This window comes from Coregonus lavaretus (genome assembly GCF_964263955.1).
Source record: "Coregonus lavaretus genome assembly, contig: HAP1_SCAFFOLD_227, whole genome shotgun sequence".
Lineage (NCBI taxonomy): Eukaryota > Metazoa > Chordata > Actinopteri > Salmoniformes > Salmonidae > Coregonus > Coregonus lavaretus.
Window position 1 is genome coordinate 636,432 of NW_028157256.1, and position 27,868 is coordinate 664,299.

Below are 27,868 nucleotides of genomic sequence, written 5' to 3' on the forward strand. Positions count from 1 at the left end.
GTGTGTGTGTGTTCCGAGGGCTTCTCATGTGGAGTCGTCTTAGGGCAGGTGGCGGTCCTTCTTGGTTAGCAGGTAACACTGGATGGTTCTCAGGCGGTCTTTGGCAGGGGCAAACTCTGGCTGCAGCCTCAGAGTGGACTCATACCAGCGCATGGCCTTCTCAAACTCCTCCTGTATAAGGGGACACACACACACACATCAGTGAACAAAGAACAATAAATACAACTGTTCAGTATTTACACAACTCACCACAATTCATACCCATTAGCACAGCATTAGCATTCTTCAACACACCCACCTGACACGCAACCAGCAGAAGATTCCACACAACACACACACACACACACACACACAACACCAACATAAATGACCCGCTTTACAACCACTGACACTTGAAGGGAATGAAGCATTTAAACTAGACTACAGATCTAAACCAGACTACAGATCTAATCCAGACTACAGATCTAATCCAGACTACAGATCTAAACCAGACTACAGATCTAATCCAGACTACAGATCTAAACCAGACTACAGATCTAAACCAGACTACAGATCTAAACCAGACTACAAAGATCTAATCCAGACTACAGATCTAATCCAGACTACAGATCTAAACCAGACTACAGATCTAAACCAGACTACAGATCTAAACCAGACTACAGATCTAATCCAGACTACAGATCTAATCCAGACTACAGATCTAAACCAGACTACAGATCTAATCCAGACTACAGATCTAATCCAGACTACAGATCTAAACCAGACTACAGATCTAATCCAGACTACAGATCTAATCCAGACTACAGATCTAAACCAGACTACAGATCTAATCCAGACTACAGATCTAAACCAGACTACAGAACTAAACCAGACTACAGAACTAAACCAGACTACAGATCTAAACCAGACTACAGATCTAATCCAGACTACAGATCTAATCCAGACTACAGAACTAAACCAGACTACAGAACTAAACCAGACTACAGATCTAAACCAGACTACAGATCTAATCCAGACTACAGAACTAAACCAGACTACAGATCTAAACCAGACTACAGATCTAATCCAGACTACAGATCTAATCCAGACTAAAGATCTAAACCAGACTACAGATCTAATCCAGACTACAGATCTAATCCAGACTACAGATCTAAACCAGACTACAGATCTAATCCAGACTACAGATCTAATCCAGACTACAGATCTAATCCAGACTACAGATCTAAACCAGACTACAGATCTAATCCAGACTACAGAACTAATCCAGACTACAGATCTAATCCAGACTACAGATCTAAACCAGACTACAGATCTAAACCAGACTACAGATCTAATCCAGACTACAGATCTAATCCAGACTACAGATCTAAACCAGACTACAGATCTAATCCAGACTACAGATCTAAACCAGACTACAGATCTAATCCAGACTACAGATCTAATCCAGACTACAGATCTAAACCAGACTACAGATCTAATCCAGACTACAGATCTAAACCAGACTACAGATCTAATCCAGACTACAGATCTAATCCAGACTACAGATCTAAACCAGACTACAGATCTAATCCAGACTACTGATCTAAACCAGACTACTGATCTAAACCAGACTACTCATGGCCAGGACATGACAACAATGTTGGTCCGTTCCCATGGTGGCGGGCTCACCATGGCGATGTAGACGTTGGCGAGGGTGAAATGGTTGACAACGAAGTGCGGGGCGATCTCCACGGCCATGCGGGCCACGGTCAGTGCGTCGTCCCACAGCCGTGCGTTCTGGAAGATGTTGGCCAGGCTGATCAGAGGTACGTCCTGAGAGGGAGAGAGATGCTGAATTATCACGCAGACTATAGCACAGGGTCATGTTCAGCAGTGCACGCTGTAGGAAAACGTTTTGCAACGGGAAAACAAACGTTTGTGTTATTATTGGGCAGGTCTCAGTCCGTTTTACCTTCATGTGGTGCGGGGCGTAGTGTAGGGCTTGACGCAGGCAGTCGATGGCCCTCTTGCCCTGGCCCTTCACCCTCCAGTAGAGAGCAGACATGCTAGACAACACCCAGGAGGTCTGGTTCTGCTCAGGAGAGGAGAGACTTTCATTTGTCTGCATTACTTTATTGAACTTTCTACTGCCGTGAGATGCTGTGATTTGAGTGATACAGGGTTGTAGAATACCCTGACAGGCAGGTACCACCTCTACCAATACGTACCTTCTCCAAGACCTTGGCAATGCGCGTGCCCACCTGCTCAAAGGACTGAGGGGAGAACTTATCTTTGCCCAGATTCTGTAGCACCTGAATGACAAACAGAAAGCCGGTTTGAGGCTCACGGCAGAACAGTAAAATTATGCAGACGGGTTAGATGTGTGATACTCTCTGTTCCCTACCCCTCTGAGTTGACTCTCTCTGTTGACTCTCTCTGTCCCCTACCCCTCTGAGTTGACTCTCTCTGTCCCCTACCCCTCTGAGTTGACTCTCTCTGTCCCCTACCTCTCGGAGTTGACTCTCTCTGTCCCCTACCCCTCTGAGTTGACTCTCTGTCCCCTACCCCTCTGAGTTGACTCTCTCTGTCCCCTACCCCTCTGAGTTGACTCTCTCTCCCCCCTACCCCTCTGAGTTGACTCTCTCTGTTGACTCTCTCTCTGTCCCCTACCCCTCTGAGTTGACTCTCTCTGTCCCCTACCCCTCTGAGTTGACTCTCTCTGTCCCCTACCCCTCTGAGTTGACTCTCTCTGTTGACTCTCTCTCTGTCTCCTACCCCTCTGAGTTGACTCTCTCTGTCCCCTACCCCTCTGAGTTGACTCTCTCTGTCCCCTACCCCTCTGAGTTGACTCTCTCTGTCCCCTATCCCTCTGAGTTGACTCTCTCTGTCCCCTACCTCTCTGAGTTGACTCTCTCTGTTCCCTACCCCTCTGAGTTGACTCTCTCTGTTGACTCTCTCTCTGTCCCCTACCCCTCTGAGTTGACTCTCTCTGTCCCCTACCTCTCGGAGTTGACTCTCTCTGTCCCCTACCCCTCTGAGTTGACTCTCTCTGTCCCCTACCTCTCGGAGTTGACTCTCTCCGTCTCCTACCTCTCTCTGTTTACTCTCTCTCCATCTCCTAACTCTCTGAGTTGACTCTCTCCGTCTCCTAACTCTCTGAGTTGACTCTCTCCATCTCCTAACTCTCTGAGTTGACTCTCTCAGTCCCCTACCTCTCGGAGTTGACTCTCTCTGTCCCCTACCTCTCGGAGTTGACTCTCTCTGTCCCCTACCTCTCGGAGTTGACTCTCTCCATCTCCTAACTCTCTGAGTTGACTCTCTCAGTCCCCTACCTCTCGGAGTTGACTCTCTCAGTCCCCTACCTCTCGGAGTTGACTCTCTCAGTCCCCTACCTCTCGGAGTTGACTCTCTCTGTCCCCTACCTCTCGGAGTTGACTCTCTCCAGTGTAGTGGATGGCGGCGCGGTTGGCCACGCCAGACAGGTGATCCAGGGTATGCATGCTGGTAGCCAGGTTGGCATTACACAACGGCTCCACCGCAGGCTCCTGGAGTGGAGTGGCAAAGTCTATGTGTTCAGTGATGCTGTGGAGGGGGGAGGAGGGGGGAGGAGATGAGAGAAGAGAGGGAGGGAGGGGGGAATAGAACATCATACATGTTTTAAATTCAAGTATGGCTTTGGGTGTTAAGAGGATAGTTCAACATTTATACTTCCCCAGAGTCAGATGAACTCATGGTTACCGTTTTTATGTCTATGTGCGCAGTTTGAAGGAAGTTGAAGGTAGTTTCATGCTAGCTGTTCCTGTAGACTTCCAGTCATTGCGCTAGCTAGTTAGCAATGGCTCCAGAAACGACCTTCCTTCATACGGAACACAGAGACATACTAATGGTATCCATGAGTTCATCTTAACTGGGTAAATATAAAAAAGGACTTAATTGCTAAAATCCAACTATCCCTTTAATCTCCAACTATCCCTTTAAGTCCTAATAAAGTGATTCCCAACTGAATCCAGTTGCAGTCAACATTTTGTTCTTGATTAATTAGTTGAATCAGCTGTGTCAGTGCAGGGTTAGAATAAAAATATGGACTGTGCGGTGGTTTCCCCAGGGGAGGGTTGGGACACACACACCAAATTATATATGTTTATCTATGAGATAGCCAGACAGAGGTCAACGTTTAAATGTACAACACTCTCCTAACCCCTTACACAAGACAAACAGAGGTCAAAGGGGAAGGTTGGTACTGACTCGATGTTCTTGGCAGACACTGCCAGCCAGGTACTGGCCACGGTGGTGAGGTCTACCCTGCGAGTTCTCTGGCACTCCTCTGGCCCCGGCCAGCCCAGACTGGTGTAGTCCCTCCATCGCCCTGCACACACACACACACAAATCAGTACCCTGGAGACACAAACACTTTCTTAGTCTGGTTCAGTGATGATTACTTCTACATGCCTCAGAGAACTGTCTGTATGGGAGAATCTCCATTGTATTTCCTTGACTCCTGGCATCCTTCTCAGAACCCATTGGATGAGAAAGTCAGAGGTCCCTCCCAACTGGCCTTCTCCAATGGGTTTTGAGGAGGCGGCGAGAGGACACGAGGAGTCATGTAAATACAATTGAGACTCTCCCTATGAGTTTGTCTGTGAGCATGCAGGGTGTCTATTACCCGAGGGCCCGGGGGAGGGGATGGTGGGGCCGCTGATCTCCAGGACAGAGTGGCCTCCAGGGAGCAGTGTCTCCCCCTGCAGGGTGTCCTCAGCACTGCCCCAGCCGTCGGGGATGTCTGCCTTGGGCTTCCTCACACGCTTCACCTGGAACGTGATCTGTGGAGGACCAGAAACACAGAGAGGGGGGGAAGTTGGGCTGGGGCCTGGCTACTGTTTGGACAGAACTTTTTCTACATCATGGGAGTTACTCAGGACATGTACCCACTCAGCCCCTTGTCTGTCTCTATACTACATCATGGGAGTTACTCAGGACAGGACACGTACCCACTCAGCCCCCTCGTCATCCTCACAGTTCCCGAAGCAGGGCCCTCCTCCGCTCCGGCCCGCCCCCATCACCCGGTCGTTCTTCAGCACGCGGATGCCCCTCAGGTCGCCACGCTTGCCCCCCACGTCCAGAGCCCCCTCGAAGGCCCCCATCAGCTCCTCCTTCAGCTGCCATTCCTCCTCATCCCTCTCTCCTCCTCCTCCTCCTCCTCCTGGCTGCTGCTGGGCTGCCTCTCCAGAGCCGTTACTGTCCAGCACCACCTCTGTTACAAACAGAAAGGCAGGGTCCTGTTCATTAGGTACCAAACGGAAGAAAAACGGACAGAAACAGGGAGGGTTTAACTGGAGATTTTTAAGTTTTCGGGTTTCAAAACATTTCGCTACAGTGTCCTGCTGAACAGGACCCAGGCGTTGGGAGCATCTGAGTGTGCAGTATCCCATGAACAGTTTTGTTCATTTGATTTCATATAGTCAGTCCCAATCATAAGGGCCTTACTCTGAAACAGGAGAGCTTCCTCCACAGTGGAGACGGGCAGAGCCTGGGCAGCCGTGGTGGTGGGGTCCTTCTGCTGTTTCTGTCCCCTGCCAGCCTCCCATTCATCTAGCTGTAGAGTCACATCCTCCTCTCCGACACACACAGCACCCTCTGTTCACACACACACACACACACACACACACACACACACACTAAACCGATCAGCACACAGACACTTCAGTCTCCACTAAACTGGCCTTCCAACAATGTGCATGACATTCAAGCAACAAATACAGATCATGGAATTGGGACTTTATTGTCCCTTTTGTCATAGTGGAAATGAGTCTTTCTACCTTTCTAGTCACCCTGCACCCTTTCACCTCCACATAGGAAGTGTGTGTGTAGGTTATAAATACGGTGAGAGGGTTGGCCTCTGACTGTCAAATATAGAGCTTTCTAAATGCAGCAGCAGCTGAACTATTTTTAACAGCTTCAATTATTGAGTGGCAGATTTCTCCACTTCAAAACGCTTTCCCCTTCCCTCGCCATGCTAGAGAGAAACATCAGCAGGAGAGAGAGAGAGAACATGGGAGGGTTGGAGTTCAGATCAGAATGAATGGTGATTGGCTGCTGTGGGGTAAATCATAATGAATGGTGATTGGCTGCTGTGGGGTAAATCATAATGAATGGTGATTGGCTGCTGTGGGGTAAATCATAATGAATGGTGATTGGCTGCTGTGGGGTAAATCATAATGAATGGTGATTGGCTGCTGTGGGGTAAATCATAATGAATGGTGATTGGCTGCTGTGGGGTAAATCATAATGAATGGTGATTGGCTGCTGTGGGGTAAATCATAATGAATGGTGATTGGCTGCTGTGGGGTAAATCATAATGAATGGTGATTGGCTGCTGTGGGGTAAATCATAATGAATGGTGATTGGCTGCTGTGGGGTAAATCATAATGAATGGTGATTGGCTGCTGTGGGGTAAATCATAATGAATGGTGATTGGCTGCTGTGGGGTAAATCATAATGAATGGTGATTGGCTGCTGTGGGGTAAATACAGCACTTGAACAAAGAGGGAAGTAGTAATATACAGCTCTGGAAGAAATGAAGAGACCACTGCAAAATGATCCGTTTCTCTGCTTTTACTAGTTATAGGTATGTGTTTGGGTAAAAATAACGTTTTTGTTTTATTCTATAAACTACTGACAACATTTCTCCCAAATTCCAAATAAAAATATTGTCATTTAGAGCATTTATTTGCAGAAAATGACAACTGGTCAAAATAACAAAAAAGATGCAGTGTTGTCAGACCTCGAATAATGCAAAGAAAATAAGTTCATGTTCATTTTTAAACAACACAATACTAATGTTTTAACTTAGGAAGAGTTCAGAAATCAATATTTGGTGGAATAACCCAGATTTTCAATCACAGCTTTCATGCGTCTTGGCATGCTCTCCACCAGTCTTTCACATTGATGTTGGGTGACTTTATGCCACTCCTGGCGCAAAAATTCAAGCAGCTCGGCTTTGTTTGATGGCTTGTGACCATCCATCTTCCTCTTGATCACATTCCAGAAGTTTTCAATGGGGTTCAGGTCTGGAGATTGGGCTGGCCATGACAGGGTCTTGATCTGGTGGTCCTCCATCCACACCTTGATTGACCTGGCTGTGTGGCATGGCGCATTGTCCTGCTGGAAAAACCAATCCTCAGAGTTGGGGAACAATGTCAGAGCAAAAGGAAGCACATTTTCTTCCAGGACAACCTTGTACGTGGCTTGATTCATGCGTCCTTCACAAAGACAAATCTGTCCGATTCCAGCCTTGCTGAAGCACCCCCAGATCATCACCGATCCTCCACCAAATTTCACAGTGGGTGCGAGACACTGTGGCTTGTAGGCCTCTCCAGGTCTCCGTCTAACCATTAGATGACCAGGTGTTGGACAAAGCTGAAAATTGGACTCATCAGAGAAGATGACCTTACTCCAGTCCTCTACGGTCCAATCCTTATGGTCTTTTACAAACCTCAGCCTGGCTCTTCTTTGCTTCTCATTGATGAAGAGCTTTTTTCTAGCTTTGCACGACTTCAACCCTGCCCCTAGGAGCCTGTTTCGAACCGCCCTCACCATGCACTTCACCCCAGCTGCCGTTTACCATTATTTTTGTAGGTCACTTGATGTCCTCCTACGGTTGTTGAGTGACATTCGAATGAGTTGGCGGTCATCCCGGTCAGTAGAGTCGTTTTCGCCCTCTGCTGGTCTGTAGCTTTGTTGTCCCCAATGTCTGCTGCTTGACCTTGTTCTTATGAACCGCCGTCATTGACATTTTAAGGATGGAAGCAACCTGACGCTCACTGTATCCCTCTGCCAGTAAAGCCCGAATTAAACCCTTATTTTCCTCACTCAAAACTTTCCTTTTCAACTCTTTTGGCATGGTCAATAGTTATTTTTTTTATTAATATTACTTTTGAGGTACTATTAGCACTGTTTTTGCCATCCAGCTGGTCTAATTGCAAGAGGATAGTGATGATAAGATTTGGTTCAGGTGATCACCTAATCAGTACCTAATTCAGTAGAATGAGGTGTGCCTGTGTTGGAATTCAACAGACACTGGAATGGAATGGCTGTCATACATGTAGAGATGCTGATTTAAGAAACATTTGCTTGTAATTCTTTCCAGAGCTGTATGTCTAATTATTTAACTACAGACTGGAAACAGCTGTAAGTAGCAGTCAGGGTATTGTTGTCCGTTAGTTTCCTCCAATCAGGAGAGGGATGGTAGAGAAGGAGGAAGAAGTACAGAATTAAATAAAAAAATAATTAGAAATGATGCAAACAATTAAACTGATAGAACCTGGAATCTATCTGCAATATTAAAGTGGATTAATATTAAACCCTTTAGACAAGATAAGATAGTCAGACAGAAGTCAAAGTTTGAATTTACAACACTGTAACCCCTTACACAAGACAGACAGAGGTCAAAGGGGAAGGTTGGTACTGACTGTAAATAAGCCAGGTACCATTTATTGCAGGCCTCCCAAATTCATTTCCACAACAATGGACAGTAAAGTATGGCATGGCATGAGAGGTGAACCGTGGCACTCACGCGGACATGGCGAGCGCTGCAGGTTGTACAGGAAGGGGTAGAACTGTAGGCAGCGCAGAAGGGGCAGGCTGGCACGGCACTGGGCACAACTGGCAGAGAGGGCCAGGGTGTGGCGGAACAGGTCCAGGGCGCCCGTCACGTTGCCCTGGGCCAGATTCACACTCACCAGGCTCAGTAGAGTGTGGGGCTGCCAGGGGACCAGAGGAGGGCAGGGACAGAGAGTCATTAGAATGGACATCCTTATGTAACATACCATTATGCCTATACTGTGGATAAATCCTTATGTAACATACCATTATGCCCATACTGTGGATAAATCCTTATGTAACATACCATTATGCCCATACTGTGGATAAATCCTTATGTAACATACCATTATGCCCATACTGTGGACAACTTCTAAAGGTGCTGAATCAAACTTTATAGAACAAATGGCCTCCAACTGTCATTTAAAAATATGTCATGTAAGAACAGAAGTGTGTGTGTGTGTGTGTGTGTGTACCTCAAAGGTGCTGAGTACCAGGGTATCCTCCAGCAGCGTGTGTCATTTGACTGTTACATTGAGCAGACCATTGCTGACAAGCGTCTTAAATACCAGCCCGTCGTATCACGCTTTAACAGCCGCAGATATAGCTGCAAGCTGTTAGTAGCACTGATATTTGTCTCAGTCACGTACACAGCCTTAAGGGACGCAGCCTGCAGGCCTGCCTAAGACTAGAGCAAAGCAGAGGGCAAGGTGTTGCTCTGTGTCTGCTGTTATGGGCCGCCTGTCTGTTTGGAGAACAAGGTGCGTTCTGTATCCTTAAGTGTCCATGCATACAAAATACCTTTGAGATGTTTCAATCCTTCTTGAATGTAAATGTGATTTGTGGATTCAAATAAAGTATTTAAAATGTGTGTACTTCGGAGGCGTTGAGTGCCAAGGCGTCCTCCAGCAGCGTGTGTGCGTGGGCGCTGAGGCCGTGGTGCAGAAGCAGGTTGGCAGCATTGACGAGGGGCAGGTGGCGCTGAGGGGGCGGAGCCGAGGCCAGGGAGTGGCGCAGACATTGCAGTGAGCTGGTACCGTTACCCTTCGCCCGCCAGAACAAAGCCGCCTCGTTCTGGAGCAACCAGCCAGGGGCGCTAGCCTGGAGGAGAGGAGGATGTATCATTTTCTATTACTTAGAACTGTTCAAACCCTACAAGTTTAATTCACAGTATTTTAACATTCACTTTCGACTGGATCAGAGCATCTGCATGCTCTTGTTCATTAGAGGTTAGAGCGTTGGGCCAGTAAAGGAAAGGTTGCTGGTTTGAATACCTGAGCCGACAAGGTAAAAAAAGAAAAAAATGGTCGATGTGCCCTTGAGCAAGGCACTGAACCCTAATTTTCTCCAGGGGCTCCGTACTACTATGGCTGACCCTGTAGAACAACACGTTTCACTGCACCTATCCGGTGCATGTGACAATAAAAAAAGAGAACAGTCCAAAGCCATAGCATTTCTCAGGACAGGACAGTAGTGAAGTATATTTCTGATATGAAAGGATGTTTTTCTGTTCTACGGCACCTTCTTCATGGCTTGGGCTATGCTGGTACCAGCCTGCTCCAAACTCCAGCCTCTGCTGCGAGACAGCAGCACCTGCACACACACACACACACACACACAAGACCAAGATCAGCACAGTTACACACTTCAACCCTGCATCCTAACCTGCGCCAGTGGGGCTGCTCTGTGGCAGACTCAGTGGTGCTCCCAGTGGTGGAGCTGGGTACTGTGACAGAAAACACATTTCTGTTGTCTCTGTATAATAGTTCAATAAAGATGGTATTGTATTGAAACCAAAGCCCAGTCTCAAAAAGATGATGCTGTTACAGACCCCCATCCAACACACACACACACACACATACACATACACACACACACACACACACACACACACACACACACACACACTAACCTGGGTGGCATGGGGGTCTGGCAACTCCTTGTCCTCCATGGGCCAGCCCACAGAGGCAGGCAGGTCAGCTGGAGGGGGCTGGGGCAGAGGGCCGCAGTCTGGGGTGGCCAGGGAGGAGGGAGGGGGTCCGGTACCATACAGCACATTCTGAAGGCTGAACACACACCAGTGAGGTCAGCAAATGCATGAGTCATATCATACATCACATGTTAACCAAACCGTGCTGAGGAAGAGGCTCTACGAGTCAACACACTCCACCAGAACACACACACAAACACACGGCTTCAAGATATAACACACACCATGTTAGAAACAGGCCCAGAAAGGTAGCATACACAAACAACATGGCACACACACAATAACCTGAGGCCCCGTGTCTAACACGCTAACCTGAGGCCCCGTGTCTAACACGCTAACCTGAGGCCCCGTGTCTAACACGCTAACCTGATGCCCCGTGTCTAACACGCTAACCTGAGGCCCCGTGTCTAACACGCTAACCTGAGGCCCCGTGTCTAACACGCTAACCTGAGGCCCCGTGTCTAACACACTAACCTGAGGCCCCGTGTCTAACACACTAACCTGAGGCCCCGTGTCTAACACACTAACCTGAGGCCCCGTGTCTAACACACTAACCTGAGGCCCCGTGTCTAACACACTAACCTGAGGCCCTGTGTCTAACACACTAACCTGAGGCCCTGCGTGTCAGGTGGGAGGTAGAAGGTGGGTAGTAGGTGGGCGGGGGGGATGCCAGGAAACTCATGAGCACAGTCAGCCCTCCGAGGCCACAGCAGCCTCTGAATGTCCTACAGACAAAACACACGCAGTCAGGTCCACATAACCTTTAGATTGTCCTGCCAACACAGCATACAGCCCACTATCCACACACACACACTGTCTGGCTGTCAGAACACACACACAGTCCCCAGACTCACTTCGGTGGGGGAGGCCTGGTGGCCCCAGAGGGCTGCAGGCTCGGGGTCTCCGGACACAGAGGGGTGGAGGTCGGGGCTGGTGGTCTGGTTGATGCTTGGCTCCGACACCAGAGCCACGCTGCCCGCCACAGACACCTCCTCTCCAAACTGGATGTGGTGGACGTGCTCAAACAGGTCTCCACGGTGATAACGCACCGGCAGGTCGAAGGGGCAGAAGAGGCTGCTCTGTTGCTGGCCCAGATGACACATCTGGTGGTTGCCTAAACACACACCTAATTATTGTTGCACTATTTTCTGTTTACATCTCTAAATGGACATATGAATTTATATAAAACTGTGTAATTGTGTGTGTGTATGTATGCGTCTGTGTGTGTGTGTATCTGTGTGTGTATCTGTGAGTGTGTGTGTGTATTGCGCTTGTGTGTACTACGTGTGTGTATGGAGTGTGTGTGTATGTATTGCATGCGAGTGTGTGTGTGTGTATATGTATTGCATGCGAGTGTGTGTGTGTGTATTGTGTGCGTGTGTGTGTGTGTGTGTGTGTGTAGCATCTCACCCAGCTGTGCCTCCTTGGCCATCTGGGTCTCATGGATGATGTTGCGGAGGATCTGCTCTTCCTGAAGCAGCTTGTATTTGTCCAGGGCCTCCTGCTGATGGAGGTAGTTGTCATGCTGTTTCTGGTATTCCTTCAGCTCGTTCAGCGTGCGCTGCAGAGACCTGGGGGGTGGACGGGGTGTGGCAGATCACAAATAGCTAGCCCTAGGCCTACTAAGTGTCGGAAGCCTTCCACAGGGACGCTGGCCCATGTTGACTCCAACGCTTCCCACAGTTGTGTCAAGTTGGCTGGATGTCCTTTGGGTGGTGGACCCATATTGATACACATGGGAAACTGTTGAGTGTGAAAAACCCAGCAGCATTGCAGTTCTTGACACACTCAAACCGGTGCGCCTGGCACCTACTACCATACCCCGTTCAAAGGCATTTATATATTTTGTCTTGCCCATTCACCCTCTGAATGGCACACATACACAATCCATGTTGTAATTGTCTCAAGGCTTAAGAATCCTTCTTTAACCGGTCTCCTCCCCTTCATCTACACTGATTGAAGTGGATTTAACAAGTGACATAAATAAGGGGTCATAGATTTCACCTGGATTCACCTGGTCAGTCTGTAATGGAAAAAGCATAATAATGTTTTGTCCACTCAGTGTATATTCTGCATTGTAACCTGTGCCATATAAAGAGGAAGTCTGTGCCACAACAATGCTTCCCTTCCCATTAAATCCCCTTCAAAATGGTTCCTCACGTTTTTCTCCTACTGAACACAACCCTGGTTCCAGCTACTCCCCCCCCTTCCTTTTGTAATAAAGCCACTCTCCTGCCACTATTAACCTAACTACGCCCTGAGCAGTGAGGCGCTGTGCCTTTACCTGTGTTGGGCCTCCAGGCGCTGCTCCAGTTTCTGCTGACAGAGGACGGCGTGCTTCCTCCTCAGGGCCTGCTCAAAGCCCTGCTGGGCCTGGAGGGCCTGCTCATAGCACAGCACTGAGTGGTTGTACTCCCCCAGCATCTACACACACAGATGAAGAGGAGAGAGGGGAGGAGGTGGAGAGACAGGGAGGGGGGATGACAGACAGACACAGAGAGAGAGAGAGAGAGAGAGAGAGAGAGAGAGAGAGAGAGAGAGAGAGAGAGAGAGAGAGAGAGAGAGAGAGAGAGAGAGAGAGAGAGAGAGAGAGAGAGAGAGAGAGAGAGAGAGAGAGAGAGAGAGAAATAATATATCAGCGATGATTCACTCTTCTAGAATAACTGGAGAGAAAGATACTGAAGGTCAGGGCCGGTAACATTAACAATATACCAACAGGAATACACTTCCTGAGCACCTGGAGAATGCCTTGCCAACAAGCATTGCAGTAACATCCAACATCCATATCCACTGCATAACTGTTGGAGAGATTATTGCTATACTCCAATAAAAAATACTACTGTAAGTGTAACATCCCACTGTAAGTGTAACATCCCACTGTAAGTGTAACATCCCACTGTAAGTGTAGGTTCAGTGAAAATATTAAAAGCAGACAGTAGGTGAACATAAACCAACACAACCCTATGTCAGCGTCCCTCCAGAAATGTTAAAACGTAGTGCCAACAAATGTTACAGAACCACATGTTCTATTTAAAGGCTACATTTTGTTTAAATTCACCTAATGTCTGCTTTCTTTGTTGTCATTAGACATCCCTAAAAACTGACTTTGGTGTTCCTCAAGGGTCAGTGCTTGGAACCCTGCTGTTCTCTTGATACAAGTTTGTACTATTTCACTATACATGATGTAGAACGTCTCTGCAATGGGAATCATAGAGCTGCAATTGTTGATAAAACCAGATGATGACGTCGTACAGCTAGCTTTCTTTTATTTTGTCTCATGTGTATTCCATCGGGAACCACCTTGGAAACAAGCGGAATCGCTTTAACGCATTATCCCCTGGGTTGTATTCAGTGCATCTTTCCCCCCCCCAATATATTAATCTACTAGTGGTGCTGTAACTCACTGCGTAGATGTTGCCCAGGGTGTAGTGGCTGGTGAGAAGGTCAGAGGTCAGGTCCAGGGCAGCGTGAGCCAGGATGGCAGCGTCAGCAGAGAAGTGGGCCCGGTGCAGGATGTTGGCCATGTTCACCAGTGCCAAGTCCTTGTGCAGCCTGGATACACAACAGACAACGAGCATGGGACTCAAAACTCTTATATGGTCCACTGTTTGAATGCTGAATAACCGTAGCTGGGACGTGTTCATTGAGCACCAAAGGGCAGACAACATACTGAAACATTAGGGAATACCTAGACTTGTCCAATAAGAAAGGCTCACTTAGTTTTCCATTGCAAACTTTTTTACATGGTGTGCCCTAATGAACATGACAAACTGAAGCTGCGTTTTGCTTTGGTTGTACCTGGGTGAGAAGTGCAGGGCACGGACCACACAGTCCACCGCCTGCCTGGGCTCGTTCTTTATCCGCCAGTAGAACGACGCCAGGTCATACAGCACCCAGGACGACGAGTTCTGGACAACACAACAAACACATCATTAGAAGGGAACTATATGACCGTCAGACCAGAACACTATCATTAGAAGGGAACTATATGACAGTCAGACCAGAACACTATCATTAGAAGGGAACTATATGACAGTCAGACCAGAACACTATCATTAGAAGGGAACTATATGACAGTCAGACCAGAACACTATCATTAGAAGGGAACTATATGACAGTCAGACCAGAACACTATCATTAGAAGGGAACTATATGACCGTCAGACCAGAACACTATCATTAGAAGGGAACTATATGACAGTCAGACCAGAACACTATCATTAGAAGGGAACTATATGACAGTCAGACCAGAACACTATCATTAGAAGGGAACTATATGACAGTCAGACCAGAACACTATCATTAGAAGGGAACTATATGACAGTCAGACCAGAACACTATCATTAGAAGGGAACTATATGACCGTCAGACCAGAACACTATCATTAGAAGGGAACTATATGACAGTCAGACCAGAACACTATCATTAGAAGGGAACTGTATGACAGTCAGACCAGAACACTATCATTAGAAGGAAACTATATGACCGTCAGACCAGAACACTATCATTAGAAGGAAACTATATGACAGTCAGACCAGAACACTATCATTAGAAGGAAACTATATGACAGTCAGACCAGAACACTATCATTAGAAGGAAACTATATGACCGTCAGACCAGAACACTATCATTAGAAGGGAACTATATGACAGTCAGACCAGAACACTATCATTAGAAGGGAACTATATGACAGTCAGACCAGAACACTATCATTAGAAGGGAACTATATGACAGTCAGACCAGAACACTATCATTAGAAGGGAACTATATGACAGTCAGACCAGAACACTATCATTAGAAGGGAACTATATGACAGTCATACCAGAACACTATCATTAGAAGGGAACTATATGACAGTCAGACCAGAACACTATCATTAGAAGGGAACTATATGACAGTCAGACCAGAACACTATCATTAGAAGGAAACTATATGACAGTCAGACCAGAACACTATCATTAGAAGGGAACTATATGACAGTCAGACCAGAACACTATCATTAGAAGGAAACTATATGACAGTCAGACCAGAACACTATCATTAGAAGGAAACTATATGACAGTCAGACCAGAACACTATCATTAGAAGGGAACTATATGACAGTCAGACCAGAACACTATCATTAGAAGGGAACTATATGACAGTCAGACCAGAACACTATCATTAGAAGGGAACTATATGACAGTCAGACCAGAACACTATCATTAGAAGGAAACTATATGACTGTCAGACCAGAACACTATCATTAGAAGGAAACTATATGACAGTCAGACCAGAACACTATCATTAGAAGGAAACTATATGACAGTCAGACCAGAACACTATCATTAGAAGGAAACTATATGACAGTCAGACCAGAACACTATCATTAGAAGGAAACTATATGACAGTCAGACCAGAACACTATCATTAGAAGGGAACTATATGACAGTCAGACCAGAACACTATCATTAGAAGGGAACTATATGACAGTCAGACCAGAACACTATCATTAGAAGGAAACTATATGACAGTCAGACCAGAACACTATCATTAGAAGGGAACTATATGACAGTCAGACCAGAACACTATCATTAGAAGGGAACTATATGACAGTCAGACCAGAACACTATCATTAGAAGGAAACTATATGACAGTCAGACCAGAACACTATCATTAGAAGGGAACTATATGACAGTCAGACCAGAACACTATCATTAGAAGGAAACTATATGACCGTCAGACCAGAACACTATCATTAGAAGGGAACTATATGACCGTCAGACCAGAACACTATCATTAGAAGGAAACTATATGACCGTCAGACCAGAACACTATCATTAGAAGGGAACTATATGACAGTCAGACCAGAACACTATCATTAGAAGGGAACTATATGACAGTCAGACCAGAAAACTATCATTAGAAGGGAACTATATGACAGTCAGACCAGAACACTATCATTAGAAGGGAACTATATGACAGTCAGACCAGAACACTATCATTAGAAGGGAACTATATGACAGTCAGACCAGAACACTATCATTAGAAGGAAACTATATGACAGTCAGACCAGAACACTATCATTAGAAGGGAACTATATGACAGTCAGACCAGAACACTATCATTAGAAGGAAACTATATGACCGTCAGACCAGAACACTATCATTAGAAGGGAACTACATGACAGTCAGACCAGAACACTATCATTAGAAGGGAACTATATGACAGTCAGACCAGAACACTATCATTAGAAGGAAACTATATGACAGTCAGACCAGAACACTATCATTAGAAGGGAACTATATGACAGTCAGACCAGAACACTATCATTAGAAGGGAACTATATGACAGTCAGACCAGAACACTACCATTAGAAGGGAACTATATGACAGTCAGACCAGAACACTATCATTAGAAGGGAACTATATGACAGTCAGACCAGAACACTATCATTAGAAGGGAACTATATGACAGTCAGACCAGAACACTATCATTAGAAGGGAACTGTATGACAGTCAGACCAGAACACTATCATTAGAAGGGAACTATATGACCGTCAGACCAGAACACTATCATTAGAAGGGAACTATATGACAGTCAGACCAGAACACTATCATTAGAAGGGAACTATATGACCGTCAGACCAGAACACTATCATTAGAAGGGAACTATATGACAGTCAGACCAGAACACTATCATTAGAAGGAAACTATATGACAGTCAGACCAGAACACTATCATTAGAAGGAAACTATATGACAGTCAGACCAGAACACTATCATTAGAAGGAAACTATATGACAGTCAGACCAGAACACTATCATTAGAAGGGAACTATATGACAGTCAGACCAGAACACTATCATTAGAAGGAAACTATATGACAGTCAGACCAGAACACTATCATTAGAAGGGAACTATATGACAGTCAGACCAGAACACTATCATTAGAAGGGAACTATATGACAGTCAGACCAGAACACTATCATTAGAAGGGAACTATATGACAGTCAGACCAGAACACTATCATTAGAAGGAAACTATATGACAGTCAGACCAGAACACTATCATTAGAAGGGAACTGTATGACAGTCAGACCAGAACACTATCATTAGAAGGGAACTATATGACAGTCAGACCAGAACACTATCATTAGAAGGAAACTATATGACAGTCAGACCAGAACACTATCATTAGAAGGGAACTATATGACAGTCAGACCAGAACACTATCATTAGAAGGGAACTACATGACAGTCAGACCAGAACACTATCATTAGAAGGGAACTACATGACAGTCAGACCAGAACACTATCATTAGAAGGGAACTATATGACAGTCAGACCAGAACAATATCATTAGAAGGGAACTATATGACAGTCAGACCGGAACACTATCATTAGAAGGAAACTATATGACAGTCAGACCAGAACACTATCATTAGAAGGGAACTGTATGACAGTCAGACCAGAACACTATCATTAGAAGGGAACTGTATGACAGTCAGACCAGAACACTATCATTAGAAGGGAACTATATGACAGTCAGACCAGAACACTATCATTAGAAGGGAACTATATGACAGTCAGACCAGAACACTATCATTAGAAGGAAACTATATGACAGTCAGACCAGAACACTATCATTAGAAGGGAACTATATGACAGTCAGACCAGAACACTATCATTAGAAGGGAACTATATGACAGTCAGACCAGAACACTACCATTAGAAGGGAACTATATGACAGTCTGACCAGAACACTATCATTAGAAGGGAACTATATGACAGTCAGACCAGAACACTATCATTAGAAGGGAACTATATGACAGTCAGACCAGAACACTATCATTAGAAGGGAACTATATGACAGTCAGACCAGAACACTATCATTAGAAGGGAACTATATGACAGTCATACCAGAACACTATCATTAGAAGGGAACTATATGACAGTCAGACCAGAACACTATCATTAGAAGGGAACTATATGACAGTCAGACCAGAACACTATCATTAGAAGGAAACTATATGACAGTCAGACCAGAACACTATCATTAGAAGGGAACTATATGACAGTCAGACCAGAACACTATCATTAGAAGGAAACTATATGACAGTCAGACCAGAACACTATCATTAGAAGGAAACTATATGACAGTCAGACCAGAACACTATCATTAGAAGGGAACTATATGACAGTCAGACCAGAACACTATCATTAGAAGGGAACTATATGACAGTCAGACCAGAACACTATCATTAGAAGGGAACTATATGACAGTCAGACCAGAACACTATCATTAGAAGGAAACTATATGACTGTCAGACCAGAACACTATCATTAGAAGGAAACTATATGACAGTCAGACCAGAACACTATCATTAGAAGGAAACTATATGACAGTCAGACCAGAACACTATCATTAGAAGGAAACTATATGACAGTCAGACCAGAACACTATCATTAGAAGGAAACTATATGACAGTCAGACCAGAACACTATCATTAGAAGGGAACTATATGACAGTCAGACCAGAACACTATCATTAGAAGGGAACTATATGACAGTCAGACCAGAACACTATCATTAGAAGGAAACTATATGACAGTCAGACCAGAACACTATCATTAGAAGGGAACTATATGACAGTCAGACCAGAACACTATCATTAGAAGGGAACTATATGACAGTCAGACCAGAACACTATCATTAGAAGGAAACTATATGACAGTCAGACCAGAACACTATCATTAGAAGGGAACTATATGACAGTCAGACCAGAACACTATCATTAGAAGGAAACTATATGACCGTCAGACCAGAACACTATCATTAGAAGGGAACTATATGACCGTCAGACCAGAACACTATCATTAGAAGGAAACTATATGACCGTCAGACCAGAACACTATCATTAGAAGGGAACTATATGACAGTCAGACCAGAACACTATCATTAGAAGGGAACTATATGACAGTCAGACCAGAACACTATCATTAGAAGGGAACTATATGACAGTCAGACCAGAACACTATCATTAGAAGGGAACTATATGACAGTCAGACCAGAACACTATCATTAGAAGGGAACTATATGACAGTCAGACCAGAACACTATCATTAGAAGGAAACTATATGACAGTCAGACCAGAACACTATCATTAGAAGGGAACTATATGACAGTCAGACCAGAACACTATCATTAGAAGGAAACTATATGACCGTCAGACCAGAACACTATCATTAGAAGGGAACTACATGACAGTCAGACCAGAACACTATCATTAGAAGGGAACTATATGACAGTCAGACCAGAACACTATCATTAGAAGGAAACTATATGACAGTCAGACCAGAACACTATCATTAGAAGGGAACTATATGACAGTCAGACCAGAACACTATCATTAGAAGGGAACTATATGACAGTCAGACCAGAACACTACCATTAGAAGGGAACTATATGACAGTCAGACCAGAACACTATCATTAGAAGGGAACTATATGACAGTCAGACCAGAACACTATCATTAGAAGGGAACTATATGACAGTCAGACCAGAACACTATCATTAGAAGGGAACTGTATGACAGTCAGACCAGAACACTATCATTAGAAGGGAACTATATGACCGTCAGACCAGAACACTATCATTAGAAGGGAACTATATGACAGTCAGACCAGAACACTATCATTAGAAGGGAACTATATGACAGTCATACCAGAACACTATCATTAGAAGGGAACTATATGACAGTCAGACCAGAACACTATCATTAGAAGGGAACTATATGACAGTCAGACCAGAACACTATCATTAGAAGGAAACTATATGACAGTCAGACCAGAACACTATCATTAGAAGGGAACTATATGACAGTCAGACCAGAACACTATCATTAGAAGGAAACTATATGACAGTCAGACCAGAACACTATCATTAGAAGGAAACTATATGACAGTCAGACCAGAACACTATCATTAGAAGGGAACTATATGACAGTCAGACCAGAACACTATCATTAGAAGGGAACTATATGACAGTCAGACCAGAACACTATCATTAGAAGGGAACTATATGACAGTCAGACCAGAACACTATCATTAGAAGGAAACTATATGACTGTCAGACCAGAACACTATCATTAGAAGGAAACTATATGACAGTCAGACCAGAACACTATCATTAGAAGGAAACTATATGACAGTCAGACCAGAACACTATCATTAGAAGGAAACTATATGACAGTCAGACCAGAACACTATCATTAGAAGGGAACTATATGACAGTCAGACCAGAACACTATCATTAGAAGGGAACTACATGACAGTCAGACCAGAACACTATCATTAGAAGGGAACTACATGACAGTCAGACCAGAACACTATCATTAGAAGGGAACTATATGACAGTCAGACCAGAACACTATCATTAGAAGGGAACTATATGACAGTCAGACCGGAACACTATCATTAGAAGGAAACTATATGACAGTCAGACCAGAACACTATCATTAGAAGGGAACTGTATGACAGTCAGACCAGAACACTATCATTAGAAGGGAACTGTATGACAGTCAGACCAGAACACTATCATTAGAAGGGAACTATATGACAGTCAGACCAGAACACTATCATTAGAAGGGAACTATATGACAGTCAGACCAGAACACTATCATTAGAAGGGAACTATATGACAGTCAGACCAGAACAATATCATTAGAAGGGAACTATATGACAGTCAGACCAGAACACTATCATTAGAAGGAAACTATATGACAGTCAGACCAGAACACTATCATTAGAAGGGAACTGTATGACAGTCAGACCAGAACACTATCATTAGAAGGGAACTATATGACAGTCAGACCAGAACACTATCATTAGAAGGGAACTACATGACAGTCAGACCAGAACACTATAATTAGAAGGAAACTATATGACAGTCAGACCAGAACACTATCATTAGAAGGGAACTACATGACAGTCAGACCAGAACACTATCATTAGAAGGGAACTATATGACAGTCAGACCAGAACACTATCATTAGAAGGGAACTACATGACAGTCAGACCAGAACACTATCATTAGAAGGAAACTATATGACAGTCAGACCAGAACACTATCATTAGAAGGGAACTATATGACAGTCAGACCAGAACACTATCATTAGAAGGGAACTATATGACAGTCAGACCAGAACACTATCATTAGAAGGAAACTATATGACAGTCAGACCAGAACACTATCATTAGAAGGGAACTATATGACAGTCAGACCAGAACACTATCATTAGAAGGGAACTATATGACAGTCAGACCAGAACACTATCATTAGAAGGGAACTATATGACAGTCAGACCAGAACACTATCATTAGAAGGGAACTATATGACAGTCAGACCAGAACACTATTATTAGAAGGGAACTATATGACAGTCAGACCAGAACACTATCATTAGAAGGAAACTATATGACAGTCAGACCAGAACACTATCATTAGAAGGGAACTATATGACAGTCAGACCAGAACACTATCATTAGAAGGGAACTATATGACAGTCAGACCAGAACACTATCATTAGAAGGGAACTATATGACAGTCAGACCAGAACACTATCATTAGAAGGAAACTATATGACAGTCAGACCAGAACACTATCATTAGAAGGGAACTGTATGACAGTCAGACCAGAACACTATCATTAGAAGGGAACTATATGACAGTCAGACCAGAACACTATCATTAGAAGTGAACTACATGACAGTCAGACCAGAACACTATCATTAGAAGGAAACTATATGACAGTCAGACCAGAACACTATCATTAGAAGGAAACTATATGACAGTCAGACCAGAACACTATCATTAGAAGGGAACTACATGACAGTCAGACCAGAACACTATCATTAGAAGGAAACTATATGACAGTCAGACCAGAACACTATCATTAGAAGGAAACTATATGACAGTCAGACCAGAACACTATCATTAGAAGGGAACTATATGACAGTCAGACCAGAACACTATCATTAGAAGGGAACTACATGACAGTCAGACCAGAACACTATCATTAGAAGGAAACTATATGACAGTCAGACCAGAACACTATCATTAGAAGGAAACTATATGACAGTCAGACCAGAACACTATCATTAGAAGGGAACTATATGACAGTCAGACCAGAACACTATCATTAGAAGGGAACTATATGACAGTCAGACCAGAACACTATCATTAGAAGGGAACTATATGACAGTCAGACCAGAACACTATCATTAGAAGGGAACTATATGACAGTCAGACCAGAACACTATCATTAGAAGGGAACTATATGACAGTCAGACCGGAACACTATCATTAGAAGGGAACTATATGACAGTCAGACCAGAACACTATCATTAGAAGGAAACTATATGACAGTCAGACCAGAACACTATCATTAGAAGGGAACTATATGACAGTCAGACCGGAACACTATCATTAGAAGGGAACTATATGACAGTCAGACCAGAACACTATCATTAGAAGGGAACTATATGACAGTCAGACCAGAACACTATCATTAGAAGGAAACTATATGACAGTCAGACCAGAACACTATCATTAGAAGGGAACTATATGACAGTCAGACCAGAACACTATCATTAGAAGGGAACTATATGACCGTCAGACCAGAACACTATCATTAGAAGGGAACTACATGACAGTCAGACCAGAACACTATCATTAGAAGGGAACTATATGACAGTCAGACCAGAACACTATCATTAGAAGGGAACTATATGACAGTCAGACCAGAACACTATCATTAGAAGGGAACTATATGACCGTCAGACCAGAACACTATCATTAGAAGGGAACTATATGACAGTCAGACCAGAACACTATCATTAGAAGGGAACTATATGACAGTCAGACCAGAACACTATCATTAGAAGGGAACTATATGACAGTCAGACCAGAACACTATCATTAGAAGGGAACTATATGACAGTCAGACCAGAACACTATCATTAGAAGGAAACTATATGACAGTCAGACCAGAACACTATCATTAGAAGGGAACTATATGACCGTCAGACCAGAACACTATCATTAGAAGGGAACTATATGACAGTCAGACCAGAACACTATCATTAGAAGGGAACTATATGACCGTCAGACCAGAACACTATCATTAGAAGGGAACTATATGACAGTCAGACCAGAACACTATCATTAGAAGGGAACTATATGACAGTCAGACCAGAACACTATCATTAGAAGGGAACTATATGACAGTCAGACCAGAACACTATCATTAGAAGGGAACTATATGACAGTCAGACCAGAACACTATCATTAGAAGGGAACTATATGACAGTCAGATCAGAACACTATCATTAGAAGGAAACTATATGACAGTCAGACCAGAACACTATCATTAGAAGGAAACTATATGACCGTCAGACCAGAACACTATCATTAGAAGGAAACTATATGACAGTCAGACCAGAACACTATCATTAGAAGGAAACTATATGACCGTCAGACCAGAACACTATCATTAGAAGGAAACTATATGACAGTCAGACCAGAACACTATCATTAGAAGGAAACTATATGACCGTCAGACCAGAACACTATCATTAGAAGGGAACTATATGACAGTCAGACCAGAACACTATCATTAGAAGGGAACTATATGACAGTCAGACCAGAACACTATCATTAGAAGGGAACTACATGACAGTCAGACCAGAACACTATCATTAGAAGGGAACTATATGACAGTCAGACCAGAACACTATCATTAGAAGGAAACTATATGACAGTCAGACCAGAACACTATCATTAGAAGGAAACTATATGACAGTCAGACCAGAACACTATCATTAGAAGGAAACTATATGACAGTCAGACCAGAAGACTATCATTAGAAGGGAACTATATGACAGTCAGACCAGAACACTATCATTAGAAGGGAACTATATGACAGTCAGACCAGAACACTATCATTAGAAGGGAACTATATGACAGTCAGACCGGAACACTATCATTAGAAGGGAACTATATGACAGTCAGACCGGAACACTATCATTAGAAGGGAACTATATGACAGTCAGACCAGAACACTTAAAACAGTGACTGTCCATTTATAAAAATGAATAAATCAGTGCATCACAGTTAAAGTAATCCCCTTCAGCTATATGTAAACCGATAAAAAACAGACCAGACAGTGTTGGTGAGGCGGTAGAGAGAAACGCACCCTCAGCAGGCCCTGCTGGATTCGATGGCCCACCTCGTCAATGCTGCGGCCCAGTTTGTGGGACAGGGAGCCAAAAATGGGGTCCTCTTTAGAGAGCAGAGGAGATGTGAGGTTCACCCGCTCTTGCACGCCCTGGATAAAGATAGACACATGGCACAGGTCCAGACAGGCATGTGCATTGCATTAACAAGTGGGTTTGCTTTTCCCTCAACTCACCCGGAGATGCTGGAAACCGTGGATACTATACGGGAGCTCAAATACTCTGGCACAGTCAGGCTTCTCCAGATCCGGGGGTAGAGGGGACCTCAAATCTACGTAATCCTCAGGGCTGAAAGAAACATCCATAGTCAAGGTCCAGGGAGCATTAGTGTTGTGTCCAGCAGAACAGGGGGAACAAGGGGAGAAAAGGTAACCAGTTCTTGACTTGCATCATGTGGCTGTTTAAAAATGCCTGATGATGAAGATGTAGGACAGGCCGGTCTAGATTTGAAAGACAAGCCATCATGGTTTTTCTATCAGAAAGTGATTAACATTTCTTGTCAACAGGATGCCATCAAGAATACTTGTCCTCTTGTGAACTCCCTACTTTCTCCCTGTACGAATACCACCTTGTGTGTTCTAATAATTATGACTTCTGTCAGTATGTAAATACTTCCATTGTTTATTTGTTTGTATAAAAGTGTATTTTGTTTTTGTTTTGTTTGTGCTGTAGTGTCATGACCTCTAATATATGTGACGTGATCATCCAATGTGTGTACACTGTATGTTGTTGAAAATAAAAATGTTGATCACCCAAAAAATTTAAAATGACTCATGTCATCGGTCAATGTCAACGATAAGATGAAGCCGTTTTGGAGCACGACCAATGGATTCATTACACGCCCTGATGACATATGTCAACATCCCTTATCAGTGCTTCCCCCTGAGTGGCGCAGTGGTCTAAGGCACTGCATCGCAGTGCAAAACTGTGCCACTAGATCCTGGTTCGAATCCAGGCTCTGTCGCAGCCGGCCGCGACCGGGAGACTCATGGGCGGCGCGCAATTGGCCCAGCGTCGTCCAGGGTAGGGGAGGGAATGGCTGGCAGGGATGTAGCTCAGTTGATAGAGCATGGCGTTTGCAACGCCAGGGTTGTGGGTTCGATTCCCACAGGGGGCCAGTATAAAAAAAAAATTATATGTAAGTCGCTCTGGATAAGAGCGTCTGCTAAATGACTAAAATGTAAATGTAAATGTATAATGAGTTAGGTGAGGGCAAATTAGTAATAACTAAATGATTGGTCAAGAGTGCCCAGCCTGGGCTTACCTGATGTCTTTACTCTCCAGAGAGATGTAGGTACCATCGTAGAGATCCAAGTCTCCCAGGGGAACTTTAGCCGTGACACAGTCGGCATCCTCTTTATAGTGCCTCTGCTCCAAGCCAGTGTCCCTGTCCTCATTCTCCTCAATGTGAATCTTCTGAGCGACAAGCTGCTTCTGCACAAAGCAGAGGTCAGAGACATGAGATTCAGACCTTTCAGTGTGGCTTGATTTGAAAGCAATGCTATATCTTACTGGAGGAAAAAGAAAGGAAGACAGGTTTCCCATCTGATGTGATCTAATATGTTCTTCAATAATCTATGAGTATTAAATGACCATTGAACAGATGTGAATATTGTAGATATTGCATCTTTCAAGTAAGGGAGAGCACAGCAGTATACATGTTTAACACTGGGGAGGCCTTGGACTAACATTGTAAAACCAGGAAGTAGAGCAATGGGCTATGAGTCATCACCTCTAACTTCTTCAGGTAGTTGACACGGGTCTCCTGTCGCATGAAGATGACAAGGTCATGTGGATGTTTAAGATTCAAAGGAGAGTCAACCTGCAAAAAAACAGAAAATGTTTGTCTCAAAATAAACAGTGACAGTACTTGTTTTCACTCCATGACTTGACCCAAAAGCCTAAACACCTCTGAGTTCGCTGACCACAGTACACATGAAGTGAGACAACACCAAAACAAAATTGAGGCAGAGCAACCTGGCTGACTTGACATCGAAATGACGTAGTAGTAACTAGGTCATCTTTGGTTTTTCCCCAAACCATCTGTGTTAGATAGTTTGGCCACGGCTGACATAATGTCAATCCCTAAATAGTCTGAACATTTGATGCCCTTCTAAACGTTAAGTGTAAGTGGATACTTTAGATTAGTTGTATATAGATACAAAGGTTACATCAGATATACTTTTTTCTAAACCCCTTTTATTTGTGCGCTTACATCAAGCCGAAGCACAGTTTTCCATTCAATTCACCTAGCTAGCTAGCTTCGATGCAACCAAGAGAGTTTTGACATTGTGCTGGATGTCAAAACTCCTGGTTGCATTGAAGTTAATAACTAGCTGGCTGTGCCGATGCTGGGTCTGTCAGGTCAGTTATGCCCATTATCTTTGACCCCAGTAGCTAATTAGCTAGCTTGCCAACTTGCTACCTACCAATCATCTATCACTAGTTGGCTTTATTTCAGTTTTTCTAGGATGGTTGGATGCCTTTAGTTAGTTAGAGTTAGCTAACATGTAAGTTAGCTAGCTTACCCAGAGACCCCGTTCTCTAGCGAACTACTTTAACGTTAGTTCAAGTTAAAGGCAGGTCAGTACCCTTAGGGGGTCAGCATTGCATTACTGTGCTAGCGAAAGTCCCAGAGAGGGACTTAAGTAGCTAATTAGCAATCAATGATTGGCAAGCTAGTATGAGCCTGCAGCCGTGTAAGCAAATCCTAGGAAGAGCAAACTAAAGTCAAAGATACTGGTTCTAGCTATCTGTGATAAAGTAGTTAGCTTGCTAGCAGAGAAGCTAACGGCTAGCTAGTTAGCAAAATACGGATATAAACACGGGCCATTAACGTACTTGCTGTTGAATCTTTCCATCTTCAGTGACAACCCAGTGGGTGGTAGCTCCTCCGGGTTCGGCCAATATTATACATAGGAGGATAAAAACTTTCCCTTGAACAGACACTTTTCGCGAAACGTTAACATAGGGCAGAGACCCAGGACTGATTTTCCTGAAGTCAGCCATTTTTATGTCTTCTTTACAGATGTG

At 44.2% G+C, this 27,868-nt stretch overlaps 1 protein-coding gene across 2 annotated transcripts; it reads right to left on the bottom strand.

Annotated features, from left to right (window-relative positions):
• Positions 1 to 27,867, bottom strand: LOC311125620 (tetratricopeptide repeat protein 17-like). Of its 2 annotated transcripts, none has more exons than XM_084199647.1 (24): positions 27,677 to 27,867; positions 26,568 to 26,657; positions 26,100 to 26,263; positions 25,012 to 25,123; positions 24,796 to 24,927; positions 14,366 to 14,475; positions 13,972 to 14,119; positions 12,852 to 12,991; positions 11,978 to 12,138; positions 11,422 to 11,681; positions 11,177 to 11,292; positions 10,490 to 10,643; positions 10,099 to 10,170; positions 9,454 to 9,678; positions 8,552 to 8,738; positions 5,464 to 5,613; positions 4,968 to 5,230; positions 4,643 to 4,799; positions 4,225 to 4,345; positions 3,402 to 3,561; positions 2,208 to 2,291; positions 1,952 to 2,071; positions 1,669 to 1,812; positions 1 to 171 (listed from the first exon to the last, which is right to left on the bottom strand). In XM_084199647.1, the coding sequence occupies exons 1-24, from the start codon at positions 27,842 to 27,844 to the stop codon at positions 40 to 42; spliced, it is 3,570 nt and encodes a 1,189-aa protein (XP_084055773.1). In that variant the 5' UTR covers positions 27,845 to 27,867; the 3' UTR covers positions 1 to 39. The 2 variants fall into 2 exon arrangements, with proteins under 2 accessions (XP_084055773.1, XP_084055772.1); XM_084199646.1 differs by having other exon boundaries at positions 26,100 to 26,269.
• Position 27,868: the final 1 nt, after the last annotated feature.